This window comes from Gouania willdenowi, chromosome 12, assembly GCF_900634775.1.
Source record: "Gouania willdenowi chromosome 12, fGouWil2.1, whole genome shotgun sequence".
In the NCBI taxonomy this organism is placed as follows: domain Eukaryota; kingdom Metazoa; phylum Chordata; class Actinopteri; order Blenniiformes; family Gobiesocidae; genus Gouania; species Gouania willdenowi.
In genome coordinates this window covers 30,150,317-30,167,458 of record NC_041055.1, presented here as the reverse complement: position 1 = coordinate 30,167,458, position 17,142 = coordinate 30,150,317, and the positions used below count along the sequence as shown (strand labels likewise).

The following is a 17,142-nucleotide window of genomic DNA, read 5'->3' as shown; positions in this document are numbered from 1 at the left end:
TTTTTTTTCAAAATTTTGAAAAAAAAAAAAAAATTGAGTTAGGACCATCATTAGACCCTAAAAACTACTGCAAATATAATGCACATACTTAATCAAGGCTAAGAAAGCAGTAAGGCACAAAAAATGACAAAAAACTAAAATCACCCAAAATCAAAAGTAAGGCTATAGCAAGGCTTTTTTTTCAAAATTTTGAAAAAAAAAAAATTGAGTTAGGACCATCATTAGACCCTAAAAACTACTGCAAATGTAATGCACATACTTAATCAGGGCTAAGAAAGCAGTAAGGCACAAAAAATGACAAAAAACTAAAATCACGCAAGGCTTTTTTTTCAAAATTTTTGGAAAAAAAAAAAATTGAGTTAGGACCATCATTAGACCCTAAAAACTACTGTAAATATAATGCACATACTTAATAACGGGCTAAGAAAGCAGTAAGGCACAAAAAATGACAAAAAACAAAATCACCCAAAATCGAATAAGGCTATACAAGGCATTTTTTTCAAAATTTTGGAAAAAAAAAAAAAATTGAGTTAGGACCATCATTAGACCCTAAAAACTACTGCAAATATAATGCACATACTTAATCAAGGCTAAGAAAGCAGTAAGGCACAAAAAATGACAAAAAACAAAAATCACCCAAAATCAAAAGTAAGGCTATAACAAGGCATTTTTTTCAAAATTTTGGAAAAAAAAAAAAATTGAGTTAGGATCATCATTAGACCCTAAACACTACTGCAAATATAATGCACATACTTAATCAAGGCTAAGAAAGCAGTAAGGCACAAAAAATGACAAAAAACTAAAATCACCCAAAATTAAAAGTAAGGCTATAGCAAGGCTTTTTTTTTCCAAATTTTGGAAAAAAAAAAAAAATTGAGTTAGGACCATCATTAGACCCTAAAAACTACTGCAAATATAATGCACATACTTAAACAGGGCAAAGAAAGCAGTAAGGCACAAAAAAGACAAAAAACAAAAATCACCCAAAATCAAAAGTAAGGCTATAGCAAGGCTTTTTTTTCAAAATTTTGAAAAAAAAAAAAAATTGAGTTAGGACCATCATTAGACCCTAAAAACTACTGCAATTATAATGCACATACTTAATCAAGGCTAAGAAAGCAGTAAGGCACAAAAAATGACAAAAAACTAAAATCACCCAAAATCAAAAGTAAGGCTATAGCAAGGCTTTTTTTTCAAAATTTTGAAAAAAAAAAAAATTGAGTTAGGACCATCATTAGACCCTAAACACTACTGCAAATGTAATGCACATACTTAATCAGGGCTAAGAAAGCAGTAAGGCACAAAAAATGACAAAATACAAAAATCACCCAAAATCAAAAGTAAGGCTATAACAAGTCATTTTTTCCAAAATTTTGTAAAAAAAAAAAAAATTGAGTTGGGACCATCATTAGACCCTAAAAACTACTGCAAATATAATGCACATACTTAAACAGGGCAAAGAAAGCAGTAAGGCACAAAAAGTGGCAAAAATCAAAAATTCACGCAACTTCACAAGTAAGGCTAAAGTAAGGCATAAACCAAATTACACAATAACAAATCTTGTTTTGGAATAAAAAAATGTAGTTGTCTTTAAAACTTAAAGAAAGAAAATAATTCCAGTTCTTTTTATTTAGTATGGCTGCTCTAAACTGTAGTATGTAAATCAACATGAAACTTGTAAAGAACGGTTCTATATATTTTCTATAATGAAGCCTGTGTAGGTTTGTGTCTAAGCCAGTGTGATAGATCTGCTGTGTGTCATTCTCTTGTGTCTGCTTCACTGTGTTGAGGTGCATGGTTTTTTTGTTCAGACTAAAGTTATTTCCTTCTTTGGTTGCCCTCCCTGCTGTGCTGCGGCTGCTGGCTTCCATAAATTATGAGCCATGTTGTGATGACAGGTTTGTATTTAATATAGATGTGTGTAGAAATGAGGGCGCGTGCAGCAGACGACCAGAGCATGGGAGCACAGCGGAGGGAGGAGCAGCTTTTTGGGGTCTCACACAGATGCAGGCGCGCACACACAAGCTACCACAGGTATACAGTAGGTGTGAATGTACACACACATGCACACACTTAGAGTAATTAGTATATACTTCAAAGACGGTCAGGAGGAGGAGAAGTAATATGTTTAAAGGAAATATACTGGGAGTTAATAAATATATGTATGTGTGCAAACATGATGCAATTTTGTGTGCATTTGTGTGTAATAAAAAAATACATTAATGATTCAAAACACTGTTTCTCAATGATACTTTTCCTGTATTTCCTATTCATTTATTTACTTATTGCCCTATTTATTTTCCAATATATATATATATATATATATATATATATATTTATGTATTTATTTATGTACCTATTTGTTTACTTATTTATTTATTCATCTATTTACTTACGTATTTATTTATTTGTTTGTTTGTTTACTTACTTATTTATTTATTAATGTATTTATTTATTAATTCATATATTCATTTATTTATGTATGTATTCATTCGTTCATTCATCTATTTATTTATTTATTTAGCCAAGTATCCCCTTCAGCAGTGGAAATCTCATTTTTATTATTATTATTATTATTATTATTATTATTATTATTATTATTATTATTATGCATTAATCTCTTTTTAAAAAATGATGTTGCCACCACATACAAAATAAATAGTACAACAAGAACAAATACCATTTCAATTGTACAATATAAAGAAATTAAATTGAGATTTTTCTTTCTTTCTTTTTTTTTTTTTTCTTTATTTAGAAAAAACTAATACTAAGTACTAAAATTAAATAAATAAAAATAATCATGACGTTTTGGAATTTAAACACATAAATGAATAAAATGAGACTTTGAATATATTTTTAAAAAAAACAAACATTTTTTTAAGTATCATAGTATATAAAATAACATATATTAAGAAATTCTATTGTATTGTTGTCTTTTGTTGATGTGTAATAAACAGCAGGTACAGTATTTAAAGTGTGATTAATGGGAAGGCAGAGAAAGGAAGGACAGCTGAGTTTAGAGTGTGTTGCGTTGTGAAAGGTCAAAGGTCGGGATGACAGGGTTACCTTCTCCACCTGTGTTAGATCTTCTCTGTTTCTCAGTGAGTCGGCCTCCATCACCTCATGGTCTAAATACTGCACATTCATATTCAATAGCCAGGCTGCTGTGCGGTCCAGCGCACTGGGGTTCACTGGGGAGGGGGCCTAGTGAAACCAACACAACACACACACACACACACATACAAACACACATGAGCTGTGTGCAAGGGACAGGGAGGGGGAGGGGTGGTGGGGGTGAAGCGGGGGGGGGGGGGTGCAGTATCACCACAGAAACAACAGAAATAAGCTTGAAATGCACCGACTCGTCTGGATTGAAAGCAGCAGGTGGAATGGATACACACACCTGTCTTCAAGCTCATACATCAGCAGTTCACACACCCTGAAGCCCGCTTTGAGACTGTGTGTGTGTGTGTGTATGTGTGTGTATGAAAAAAAAACACAAACAGAATCCCAGAGGTAGAGAGAAGCAGTAAAGTTGTGTCGGTGATGTGATGGATGGTATTTTATAACCTCCACACTCACCGACACTGAAGGTTGGAGTCAGAAACTATGAAGAAAACTTGATCAAACTAAGTTTTGTTAGACCAGTGTTTCTCAAGTGGGAGTTTGTGTACCCCTAAAGCAGGGGTCTGCAACCTTTACTCTCCAATAAGCCATTTTGCCTTATCTCACCTGAATTTAAGTCCTTCCGCAGCCGAAAAAAATACCTTCTCAATGAAGACAATGCAGTGTATTAAATTGTAAACAGTTAAAACTACATCAAATGATGTTATGTAAACAACATTTTTTTTAGTTAATGTATTTATGTACAAAAAATAACATGATCATGTCAGTCAATACATGCTAATTGCTAATTTCTTGCAACATATCAAGCATGCATATTAAACTGGCATTTTTCTTCCAGAATAGGTTAACACATGGTTTTATTTGAAGTTAATGTCATTAATTACCTATACCCTCTGTAAGAAATAAGAATTCATGATATTATTATTATTTTTTTAAACTATAGGGAGCCACTGCAAAAGAGCCAAAGAGCCACATGAGGCTCCAGAGCCACAGGTTGCAGACCACTGCCCTAAAGGTACACGATGGCACTACAGGGGGTCCTTGAGAGAGAGAGACAGTGTGGGAAATGAACAAATAAAGTATCAGTCTTGGTCCCACCCCAGGCAAGAGATACCCAGAAATGATAAAAAAAACTATGAAAATAAATCTATTCAGGAGTCACTAAATCAGTGTTTTTCAACCTTGGGGTCAGGACCCCATGTGGGGTCGACTGAAATTTCTGAAAATTTTTTAAATTATTATTCTTATTTTAAATTAAAACAACACACAATCTTAAACAATTGTATTTGTATACTTTCACTTTGTGAAATATAAATCTAGTTTAACTAAAATGCAGGAAAAATAAATCAATATCTGAGCTCAAACATGATCATAAACTAATTCTAGAAAGAAAAAAAAAATGTCTTTTGGGTCAACAGAAATTCTTGATATCACAATGGGGTTATGACGCACTAAATACTGTTTCTTTCCACTTATTTACAAAATGAGATTCTTTAAAATGTTTGTTATCACTCATTCATTTCATCATTATGATCTATTGTTGTGGTATTCTGACAAAGTGGGTACTTGAGCAAAAAAAAAAGTTTGAGAACCCCTGCTTTAGACCTTAGAGAAATAAATCTCCTTATTTGATGTAAGCAGATGCAAATAAAGTGAAATTTGTTTCCATAGAAAAGCTCTTTGAAAAGATGCTCTGGATGCTTCATTCCACCTTCAATTATGATCAGCCCTTTTCAGCAAATGTTGCCTGTTTTTTCTATCCATAATGAGGACATGAATCCCTCACAATAAACCCAATCAAAGCACCAGTGTGTGAACAAAACAAGAAAACATGACCATCATGTAATAATCAGGAGGAACAGAAAATTAACCTTTTCATGGAGGATGTTTAGTGTTGTGGTGCTGCACTCACCTCGTAGTTTTCAGATGTGAAATGTGACAATTTCAAAAACATTGCGATACAATAACTGCTGACTAATTACTGTAATAAGCATACGCAATCATTTTCAACAAACTAATATAAGCCATTATCGTGTGTTTCCACAAAATTATTCACAGGATTTATTTTCTCTTCCTTCAGTAGTTCAGGACAGGAAGTGGATGGAATTCCAACCTAAAGAGGGAGATTTCTACCCCCATTAATAATGATACAATAGGTCCAAATGGATGGGCATCCCATTTTTTTTAAAAAGAATTAAAAAATGGGATAAAATTTGCAATCAGAACCAATATGATTGAAACTTGGTGCTGTAAGTGAGGAACCAATCCGACAGAACCGCATCAAATTTCTAATTTATCGGTCCATTCGGAACCAAGATATGAATATTTGAAATTCTGCCAATATTGAGAAATAGAAATTTTTGGTTTTTCGAAACTGATCAAGAATTAGTATATTGATCCAGAACTCTTCCAAAATGTAAGGAATCTTCCATGGTTTAAGGTCAATATTTGGTTAAAATTATGTTAAAATCTGATTTAAACCTGTTAAGACACAAACAAACAAATAAATAAACCTCAGTGGAAATATTACCTCCTTGGTGGAGGGAATAACTGAGCCAGATTTCCTCTAAATACAACTTAATAATATCAGCCAAAGTGTATTTTAAACTTTCTATTTGCCTTACATTTTAAATAGAAATATTCAAAAATATAATAATTCAGCTTGAGTTTGATAAAAATGTGGTTTCCTAAATAGACTATTGAGTGAATGTGTTTATGTCTCTGGCGATCTGTCCAGTGTGTACTCTGCTTATTTCCGCTGAGGGAACTGGGATTGGCTCCAATGTCCATAAATAGGATAACGGCAGAAAAGACGGATGATTACAATCCTGTGTTGACTATTGGATCAAGTGTAGGGCGTGGTATTCATGAAGAATGTGGCTATATCTTCCTCAAGGGCAACCACAGCCCTAAGTTCCTCCTTTAGCCGAGGAACCAGAGCGCTGATTTTAACTGGAAGTTCACGGTGAGAACACACACTGACAGTCGGACTGCAGAGATGTGGTGAAATCTGTTTTTCCGTTGTCTTGCGACCCATTTGCACACGTTTGTTGCTGGTTAATGAAAAAGTAATTGTGCCTCCATCGCCTTAATTCTCATCCCATTAAACGTGGCCAGTAAAACAGTGGTGCTGTGAGGAGCCTCCTCTTTGTGAAATTACACTCATTACTAGCACTATAGCTCATTAGGGCTGGATGTGTGAGTACACCCACGCAGCGTTCTGTGCACGCTACGACACATCTGGGGCGTCAGCCAAAGTAACGTCCTCCTTCACTGCAAATGAAAGTAATTACTTACATTTGGAAAGTGGTGTTTGGTTGTTTGGATTAACGCACCATTGAATATTATCTTCAGTAAGTGATAGTGGTTGATATTAGGGGTGGGCTGGCCATCTGGCATACTGGGCATTGACCCGGTGGGCTGTCAACCCAAAGTGGGCCGGTCCAGTCCGCTATGTTTTTTTTTTTACGAGTGAGTGAAGGCAGACATGGTAACAAGTGGCCAAAAATGGTCCAAAAGTGGCAAGAAAAGAGCGAAAAGGGACTAAAACGGGCCAAAAGCAGTAAAAAGTGAGCAAAAAATAGGCAAATAAAGAGAAAGCAGGTGGTATGTAATGGTAAAGGGTAGCTTTAATGGGCAAAAATTAGTGAAAAAGGGCAAAAATGTGGAACAAAAATAGGCTAAATGTAGGGAAGAAAAGAAACAAGTGGTATTTATTGGGCAAATTTTAGCTTATTTGAATGAAAATTGGCAAAACAAAATTAAAGAAAGGACAAAACTTTGATAAAAGTGTCAAAAATAACTTGCAAATATGGACAAAAAATAGGAAAAAAAGGGATATTTATTGGCAAAGGGAGCTAAAGTCTGAAAAAAAACTGTCAAAAATAACTTTTTGAAAAAGGGCAAAAATGGGACAAAATAAGTTGCAAAATTGCCAAAGGAAACAGGTAAAAAGAGGTTAAAAAGTTGTATTGCTGAGAGGTATGGACCAAAACTCAAAATGGCAATATACGATATAAACCTCAATTTTATTTTAAGTAAAGTCTTTCCAGAAAGACAATTCTGGGTTAAATTTGCTGATGCAAAATGCCACACAGACACATTTATTAACAAAAAGCTGCACAATATGTGCCACTTTTAGCTTTTTCAGCTGTAAGAGACAGCATGTGTGAGTGAGTTTTGTAGTGTGGCTTGTTTAGGGCAAGGTCTGGGTTAGGACACACTCAGAAATCCATCAACCTGAGCTTTTTATTCTGTTCTGAGAAGTAGCGAAAGCAGCAACTCCTGAAACAAGTATTTTAAAACAAAACAATCTATAAAAAAAATAAACATATATATATATATATATATATATATATATATATATATATACATATATACGTATATACTGATATAGGTGATATTGTAATTTTCTATGTCACCAAAATAGAAAACTTGATATATCTTGAATGTCGATATATCGTCCAGCCCTACCGGTCTGCTTCCCAAGACCCTTTGATAAAACCCTGTGTCGACATCTGACCAGCAACCCTAAAGCTTGACTGGGTCTCATTGATCCAAACCGCCACATTGGTGCTATTGGTTAACGTGGTTGACGTGGCCCCTACCTGTTTGTGCTGGGCCCTCTGTTTGGTCTCAGGACTTTCGCCTTTGGTGGACGACGACTGCTGCCGTAACCGCGCTCCGCTGCCGGGCCAGTCGGGTGACGACGTCATCATGTTGCCTGACGAAGGCCTGGGGTAGGGTCCGCTGTTGAGGAGGTTCGGGGGGGTGCGGCCCCGTTGGATGCTCTGAGGAGGCGGTTGGTCTATCCTCCGCTGGGGGCCGGCGCTGTTCTGTCTGGGGACCGTGGGCTGATGCGACATCTCCGTCAGCGACAGCTGCCGACGGTTGAACTCGCCCGATCGGCGGGTGTACTCGTCCCCACTGCTGCCCCCTCCGCTGTGGTTCAGGAACGCTTGTTTCCCCCCCGCTGGCCCCTCGTCGTTGTTGCTATGGGAACTGACAGAACTGTGACACTCCGAGCCCGAGTCCGTCATTCCACGTGGGGACACGGGCAGACAGGCGGCCATCTGGTAAACGGGGTTCTGGAAGGAGAGCGGGGCCAGCAGCTGGGCGGGTCTACCAGGGGTAGTGCTCTCTGTCCCTGGGGTGGTGGGGGTCTGAACGAGCCTTCTCAGGGTGGGACCCCCAGGAATGTTACCCTGTGGGGTTCTCGCTGACCAGCCTCCGCCAGAAGTTGGGCTTTCCCCTAATGCATCTGATGATGTATTAGGACCAGTGCTGACATCCAGGTTACGAGGGTCTTGGAGGTCCACCATGGACAGACTCTTGCTACCATTTGCGATTCCACAATCAGGCTCATTAGTCTCAGAGTAACTGGAACTGCGTGCAGGGGAAGGTTGGATCCCCGAACTCCTCGTTACAAAGAACAGGTCCTTATTTTCAGGGGTAGGTGATGGTAATCTGGTGAAGTCAACCAATCTGAAAGGTTAAGAAAAAGTCAATTAGAACAAAAGTCTAAAAAAAAAACAACAATTCCACATGAACATGCATCCTTTACAGTGGGGACAAACGTCTCTCTTTTAATGGGAGGAAATCTGTAGCAGAACCAGGCTCAGAGGTGGCAGCCATTTGTCTCCACTGGCTGGGGTTAGTGGGGTTCCATAGATGTTTAAAGCTGCTGTGGACAGATAATGTTTTATCAAATGAAGGCAGTTTAGGCCTCATAAATCAATAAATCAAGGATTATTTGCCTCAAAAAAGATGTAAAAGATTGAAATAACTGCCCGAAAGCACTGTAAACACTGACATGTTGGAAGTGGAGTTCCGTAAATGTATGCATAGAAGTGTTTTTACTTCATTCTTGCTGTGATTTCTTGTGTTTGCCCCCAAAGTGACTTCCTAACACATTTCTGATTTTTCACAGAAAATTGCACCAAAACAATGGAGGATGTTTATTTTGGGGTTTACACGGAAAGATCCAAATCCAGCTGAAATAGAATGTCTCACTGTGAGGTGACATCACGGGGAATAAACTAGAACAAAAACGGTGTCAAATCCGTCTACAGGACTCAACATCCCACAATGCAATGCGCAAAACCTTTGCGAAAACAGGAATAAGAGAATGTTTTGAGAGGCAATATCAACCAAATAAATCTTTTTTCAAGTAAATGATCTTTGATTTATTGATCTATGAGGCCTATAATCTATTTTTAGTGAAATAGGAATTTTAAAAACTACAGAAATTGGTTAAAAGTTGCAAATTAGGATGGCCAAAAAAGGACAGAAAAAGTGGCAAAAAGGGTTCAAAGTGTCAATATTGGCAGAAATGTGGGGTAATGTAATTTAAAAAGTAGGAACAATTAGTTTGAACTGGCAAATAATTGGTATGAAAAATCGTGAAATTAGCAATAAATAGCATGAAACACGATGAAAAGAGGTTGAAAGTGACAATACTGGGTGAACATATATAGCATGAAATTAGGTGAAAAAGCGATAGAAAGGGTTTAAAAGTACCGGAAATGTCTTACAAGTGGGGAAAATGTACAGAAAATGCATTGAGATTTGATGGAGAAGTGTCAGAAATCTGAGTAATGTTGAAAAATGCATAAAAAGGAGTAAAAATATGCCAAGAAAAAGTGATGAAAATAGTTTTAAAAAATTCTTCGTTTCTTGAAGGCATCTGGCGACTCCCTCCGAATGCAATGCGACCCCAATAGGCGGTCCTGACCCCAAAGTTGAGAACCCCCACTCTAAAGCATAATGAAGCCCAGAGACACCAACTGTCATTGGTTTATTGTGAATAATTTTTTAAAAAATGCCAAAAAGTAGGGCTGGGCGATTTTGCCTAAAAAAATCTCTGATTTTTTAAAGAAAAATTTGAGTTTAGATTCGATTTTTTTTATTTTTTTTAATGCACTTAAAAATGACTGCAGACATCAGATATATTGTCAAAAGTGCAACTTTATTGCTGTGATTGTCCTCAAGAGGTAAAATGCACAAAACAATCCCAAAATAAAAAATGAACGAGACTCTGTCATTCAACAATTTCAAGCTTTAACCAGGTTTAAGTAAAAGTGCAACAGTAACTTCATAGTAGCTTAATTTTTTTGATTAAGAAATCAGATAACTACATATTTTAAAACATATAACATTACAATTAAAAAAAAATAATAAACTCTTCCCTTAGCATCTCAGCATAGTGTGAATAAAAAATTAAACATGCCTTGTAGCACAAATATAGCCTACTCAAAGGGTAAACACAAAGAGGGGGCGGGCTCACATCGAATTTGCAAAATAAAAGTTTTTATCTACAAATTTGATTTTCCGATTAAATGGATTTTTTGCCCAGCCCACCAAAGAGTCACCTCTACAATAAACCAACACCACTCATGCATTTTTTATAACCATAACCAAACACTGATACGTTGGAACATTAAGTCACTTTCATTATTCACTTCCCACTGAATCTCCTTTATATTAGTTCTGCTCTTTATTCTAATCTCATTGGCTGAGCTCATTGGATATCACAGTCAGCTGATGAGGATGCTCCAGTTATTATGATGAATAATAAAGCTGAGCTCTGACATTGGGTCGACTTATTGACTAGATTCAAGGTCCTGTTGGACTATCCTTCCCGTCGTCACACATCTTCCTCTATTGGTGTGCTTTTATTTTGGAGGTGGTGGTGGTGATGGTGTAAAGGGTGTTTATCAGTATTCTCGGACCATTGTTTATTCCCCCCCCCCCCTCTGCTTTGGCCTCTCTACTTTCAAATTAATCACATCAATGTCACCTTGCTGTTGTTTTGCCAGGCTGTGTGAGGAGGGGGAGATGATGCTTGTCCCACATTCATCAACTAGATACCAAAACAAGTTTCATCAGGCCTGATTGAAACAAACGAGGGGGGAACTGTGCCAGACAGAGCCACGTCTCTGACAAACGATAACGCTCAGAGTTTCTTACCCTGAAAGGTCGTTGTCTATCACCATCTTCTGTAAACCAGAGGAGATGCTGCAGCTGGCCTCAGCAGGAGGAGACCCCATCTGTTCTGAGGACGGACCAGTTGACATCTGGACACTGGACGGGTTGGTCAGCGCCGTGTTCACCTCCCGTAGGATTCTGGGTAAAGGCCCCAGCTTAGAGGCCACGCTCTGTGAAGATAAATAGAAAGTTTAACCCTATAATATATCATATTTGATACATGTGTTTGAGAACTCTCTACATCAGGGGTCACCAACCTTTCTGAAACTGTGAGCTACAATACTTCACAGGTACTATTTCAAACTACCAGTTTGAAAATAACTAATTTAATACCAAATGTTCACGGTTTTACTTTAATTAGAGGGTAAGATAATAAAGACTAGCAGTAACTTAAAAAGAATTTAAGCTTCAACATGCAACACTTTATTTTTCCCAAATTCATGCAATTGTTTCGTTATCATTACGTTTCATAGAAAATTATAATTTTCTTATTTTACCAGCTACTAACAAACAACTTTAACCGTATAACAGGTCATATTTGTTTCAATTATGTCATATTCTACAAAAATCCACCTTGCATTTTTAAAAATACATATTTTATATATATATATTATATTTAACATAGCACAACCTAAACATTTGTCACAATGTTTCAGTGAAAAATAATCATTTAGAGATGGTAATTTAATACTAAAACTTTATCGTGTGCGTGCAGCAGTATTTAACTCTACTAAGGTTATGTATTTACAGTATCTTTGTGAGTTTGAATCCTGGAAAGTAAATCAATTTTTAGATGGTGATCATTGGTGATCAGAGCTCCTGAGGGCCCCTCACATGGTCCACGCGGGCTACCTGGTGCCCGCGGGCACCATGTTGGTGACCACTTCTCTACATGATCACTGTAATGTTTTTTGTTTTTTTTTTTCTTGAAAAACCCAATGTATACAATTATATAAATGCAATAAAAGGATAATCCACCATGGGGCAGTAATTAGTTTAGCAGAGGCCTTTATAGCAACTCTACAACATTGTCATTTAGGAGGAAAGATGCACATGTGGCTTTAGACAAAGAGCTTTTCCAATTTTGAAAATATTATGGTAAGAAAAACATTCCAATTTTTACAGAAACATCAATAGGAAGAGTTACTGGGTTAATGCAGTATGATATTAGTTTATATTTCATAATCTATGTTTTAGTAAAACCGTGTTGAAAATGGTGTGATAGAGCAGGTATATGAGGTCAGGTAACTCTAAATCAGTCAATTGTCATTTTATGGCATTTCATGCATTTTAAATATCATCAAGCAAAAAAAGACTAATATTATTATTTTTTTTTTTCAAGTAAACTAAATAAACGTCTAAATTGCATGATTTGGTGACCAACATGGGAAACAGACAGAGATGTAAACACTGTGTATCTCTATCTGAACAAGGTGAGGAACAGTTTTCACCACCATGCAAAATAAAAAGTAAATAAAATAAGTAAAAAATATATTTTAGACATCACTGTGCCAGTTCCATTGGTGGATAATATCTCATTATTGTATGAAAAAAGGGTTAGTATGTATGGAATTACCAATTGTTATTAATTATGTTTTTGTTGGTTAAAAAAAAAAAAATTAAGCATTGAGACCCAATGTATCAAATATGTTGCAAATTAAAACTCATGACTAGAAATATATGGAATATATGGAAAATATGAATAAATAAATATATATATATATATATATATATTAATTGGACATGTATGCATGTATGTTAACACACAAGGAATTTGACTTTGGTAGACTGTGTTCTCTCTGTACAATATAAACATTAAATAATAATCAACCAAACATATAAACTAGAGACTAATATGCACAAGACTAAATAAAAGACAATATAAAGGCTTCACGTTTTCTTTATTTGTTGAATACATAAATAAGCTCTTGATAATTAAACGTTGACCTGTTCTCTAGCGCCACCATCAGGACCAACTTTTAAATTAGAATCAACTTATCTTGCATAGTTTTCGTCCAAATCTTCTCAAATTTACAACATTAATGACCACTAGAGAATGAACCCTACTGGTTGACTTATTTTTATCTTCTTTTATCTCCATGCGTGCAATTTGTGTTCAGCGCATTGAAAAATATTAGCGTGATAATTTTATGCTTAATCAATTGTACCCATCGAATTAGGAAAGGTTATGAAATATGACGCAAAAAAAACTAAATCTACGATTACTTCTTGAATGCTAAACATTAAATGGGGTCAAATTGACCCCGAGGACAATAGGAGGATTAAAAATACTTCATTAAAAGCAATTGGTAGATTTTATTCATCATCTCTGCTTAAACTTCCCATTTGCATGAGTTTCAGACAAAGTTGTTTTTCTCGCAGCAGGCGCTGAATGCTGGGCTCACACAAACATGCTGAATAATGAAACGGGCCGATCAGTCTGATGGACTGTACTATCAACCAGACTGAGATTTCTAAATTATTGAAAGAAGCATCCTGGAAACTGGGTGAACTGCAGGGGAAAAACAAAATACACAAATCTGCCACCAACCGCTAACCATCTGCTAGCAGAGCCAATGTAGCGTCCTCGGGAATCCATTAATGTGCCTCAGAAGGAGTGCGAGACTTCCCGGTGTTCCCCCGTGTCTGTTGTTTACGCAACACACACATTAATTATTGATAGCAATATGATACATATGTAATGGGGATGAGGCAGGCCTTAAATCTGAAGCCTTTGATAATGCACATGTCACTTTGACAGGTTGTCGATCGCGATTTGACAGACAATACACCTTAAACGATCCAATCTTATTTTATTGTAGAACATTGAAGAATACCCATGAAACCATACAAACGTGTTGTTTTTAACTGCACATGAAGTAGTTTTCTAAAGTTTAGAACATCACTGTCCAAAATACTAAATTCAATCACTTCCTTTAGGCTTTCATTTTTAAATTTTAAAAACAGAATACACTGCAGAACTTGTTTGGAGCTTTTTGCCAAAAAATAAAGTGCACAGAAGTATTTTGATTTTACAAATAAAGAAAATCGCAGGGTTTGAGGTAGATGATAAAATAATAATCTACAAGACAAACTAACAGAAAATTAAAATGACTCAGTCTGAAATCAATAACCCCATGAAACGTAACCTTCGTGTTAGCTTTCTGTTAGCATCTCTTATGGTCAGTTTTGACTCACGTCTTAAATAAAAATAAAAAATACACTTAAAAATATTAACTATCATCTAATTTTGTCTTCGTCCCAAGCTTTACGTTAAATTAAATCACATAATAGACAGATTTTATAGAATTTTCGTGCCAATTGCAAAGTCAATAATCTAAATTAAATGACAACTCGACTATGATTACAACAGCAACAGATTTTTTAAACTACAATTGCAATAACTGTAATTGACCCAAACATTTAAAAATATATAAAAAACAACAGGTTTCAACTTACTCTCGTATTAAAACTCGTGTATTTCCAGTTTCTTTAAAATACGTCATGTCGTGTTTTGCGGCCTGAGTCAGTTTCATTTGAGGACGTTTAGTCTGATGACTTTTATTTTGAAGACTGAGGCCGTTTGGTTTAACAAATGACAGAAGTTTTTCTGATACCTGAAACCTCACTTTGAGACCGGAAGATGTCCTACAGTATATACCGTAGATATATCACTTTGAAAAGTTGCTAAAAGCTGCTAAATGCACACCTGACTCCAACAAAGATGTAAAGTTGGAGATCAAAGTTTCTGATTTATTCTCTTGTCAGAAATCAACTTAACAATAATGCTGATAAAGCAGTAAACCTAGTTCAAATTGTTAGTTGAACACTGTGAGTGAACGTTTTGGGTACCTGATCCATCTGAGAGACGACCTCTGACAGCAGTGAGTGCAGCGTGGACAACTCCCTGCCAAGGTCGATGTAGCCCTCAAAGCCCGCCGTGTTAGAGATTGTCTCTGGGTTTGATATTTCCAGCAGGAAGCGTTGCATATTCGTCCACTCGTGCTCCAGGAACTGATTCATGAAGGACATGTACTCCTCTTTATTTCCAAACCTGAACAACAGAAAAGTGCAGCTTATTCAACTAATGTAGCTTTAACCCTTTATTTTTACAAACACAAACATCTCATAAAAGTGCAATAAAAACGTACTTTTTACTTCCATTGCATCAGATCATTTCAACTACTTCAGACCTATCCATAGACAAAATGGATTACAATTTTCAAACTTATTTTATGTTTGTATGAAATTTTTATCATGAGAACCTCTATTTTTTTTAGCAGGAAAAACACTAAATATGCATTATTTCCAAAAATGAGGACCCAAGTGAAACAATTTTTATGAAAATATTACAGCCATGACCATGTCATTAATTGATAGCAGAATTTAATTTAATGCATTTTTATTTTTGGCACAAGAAAAAATTACACTTACAAATTACACCTTGCAAGATTAGAAAGCCACGCTTTCACTGAAATTTCCCTAAAACTTTATGCAATGGTCTCTGGTTGGTAGGGGGTCATTACCAAAAGCATATTTTCCCTTTATTTTGAGGGTAGTTATTAAATTAAAAAAGTATCATGATTTGTCATGATTACAGTATATGAAAAATATGTGGTTACAATGGGAGTCAATGGGGCAAATTTGGTCATGAGGTTCCTCAGTGTCAGTATGATGCATAATACAGTATATCTTCTTGTCTGTACACTTCCAATACGCATGACTTTAGAATTAAGCAAATAAAAAATTTTTTAAAAAAAAACAATAGTGGAAATATTTAATGCACCTAGACCTTAAAAAATACCAGAATATTGAGAGGTAAACAAATAGAAACACCCAAAATGTCATTTTTGGTCACAAAGATGATCAATTAAAGTCTGAGGCTACAGACGTGCACGTACTTGGTGAAGTTGGCCAGGTTTTGTGTGACTTTAGCGATGAGCGTGAGCGTGCGCGCCGTGCGGTCGTCAGGATATTCCTGCATTAAATTGAAGAGTGAGGGGGACATGATGGCCGGGCAGAGAAACCTCAGGAACAGCGACGCACTAATCAGACGCTCGCTGATGTCAGGTCGACCTCGGTTGCTGCATTCCTGTCGCCACGAAGCGAAAACCTCTTTCAGCTCACGAGGAAACACACTGTGGAGAGTCAGAAACAGAACACACACACATTTTAACACTGAACACAATCATCTTTTGTTTATTTTCATGACTTAGCTGGAAAAAACAAAGACTTTACATCTAGTTTGAGTTCACGTTGTTACTTTTTAGTTGAGACTTTTTAGCCCTTTCTTTTTTTTTTTCATCAAATCAGAAGATTTACTTTTAATACATTTCAGATTTTTACATGTTTTAATAAATATTTTACCATTTCCCTGAGCCAGGGCCGGCTTTAGGTCATTCGGTGCCAGAGGCAAGAGTGGACTTTAATTTGGTGCAATTTGGTACCCCTCCAGCAGATGGCGCCCTAGGCGGCCGCCTGTGTTGCCTGTCGGGAAGGTCGGCCCTGCCCCAAGCTACTACACTGACAAGATGTCCTATAAATTAAATTGTAGTAAATAATCTAAATTAATCGCCAAAAAAAATTTAACACGAGAAGCAACGTTTTTTTCAAATTAAATGGATTTTGTACAGTATTTGACTGAATCAAGGAAAACAAATGAATTAGTTTCAACAACAAAACTATTTTCATTATTTAAGCTCAGAAAATGTTAAACCAATCACCTTTTGTTTATTTTTATTACTTAGCTGGAAAACACAAAGCCTTTACATCCAGTTTTAGTTTATGTTTATGTCGTTACTTTTAATTTATGACTTTTTTGTCTGCGTTTTTTTTAGCCTTGTAATGAAATTTAAATGTATTTAATCTGTTCCCCTAGCTACCTGAGCTACGTACACTGTCATAATGAATGAAATTATAGTAAATAGTGGTGGGACTAGATTAAAAAATGCATCTAATTAATTATAGACTTTGTAATTAATTCATCTCAATTAATCTGAAGACTGAATCAATGAAAACACAATAAATGAG

General features: G+C 36.0%; 1 protein-coding gene across 10 annotated transcripts in view; it reads right to left on the bottom strand.

Moving 5' to 3' along the window:
- The window catches only part of LOC114472926 (disabled homolog 2-interacting protein-like), a 172,215-nt gene that overhangs the window by 23,533 nt on the left and 131,540 nt on the right, over positions 1-17,142 (bottom strand). For 8 of the 10 annotated variants that reach the window (XM_028462247.1, XM_028462246.1, XM_028462241.1 and 5 more), the window contains 5 exons: positions 16,014-16,250; positions 14,965-15,166; positions 11,095-11,282; positions 7,734-8,610; positions 3,067-3,204 (listed from right to left, as the gene is read on the bottom strand). In XM_028462247.1, coding sequence (XP_028318048.1) covers positions 3,067-3,204; positions 7,734-8,610; positions 11,095-11,282; positions 14,965-15,166; positions 16,014-16,250 — 1,642 coding nt within the window. The remainder of the gene's footprint in view (positions 1-3,066; positions 3,205-7,733; positions 8,611-11,094; positions 11,283-14,964; positions 15,167-16,013; positions 16,251-17,142) is intronic. The other 2 variants (XM_028462244.1, XM_028462245.1) reach the window with 1 other exon arrangement.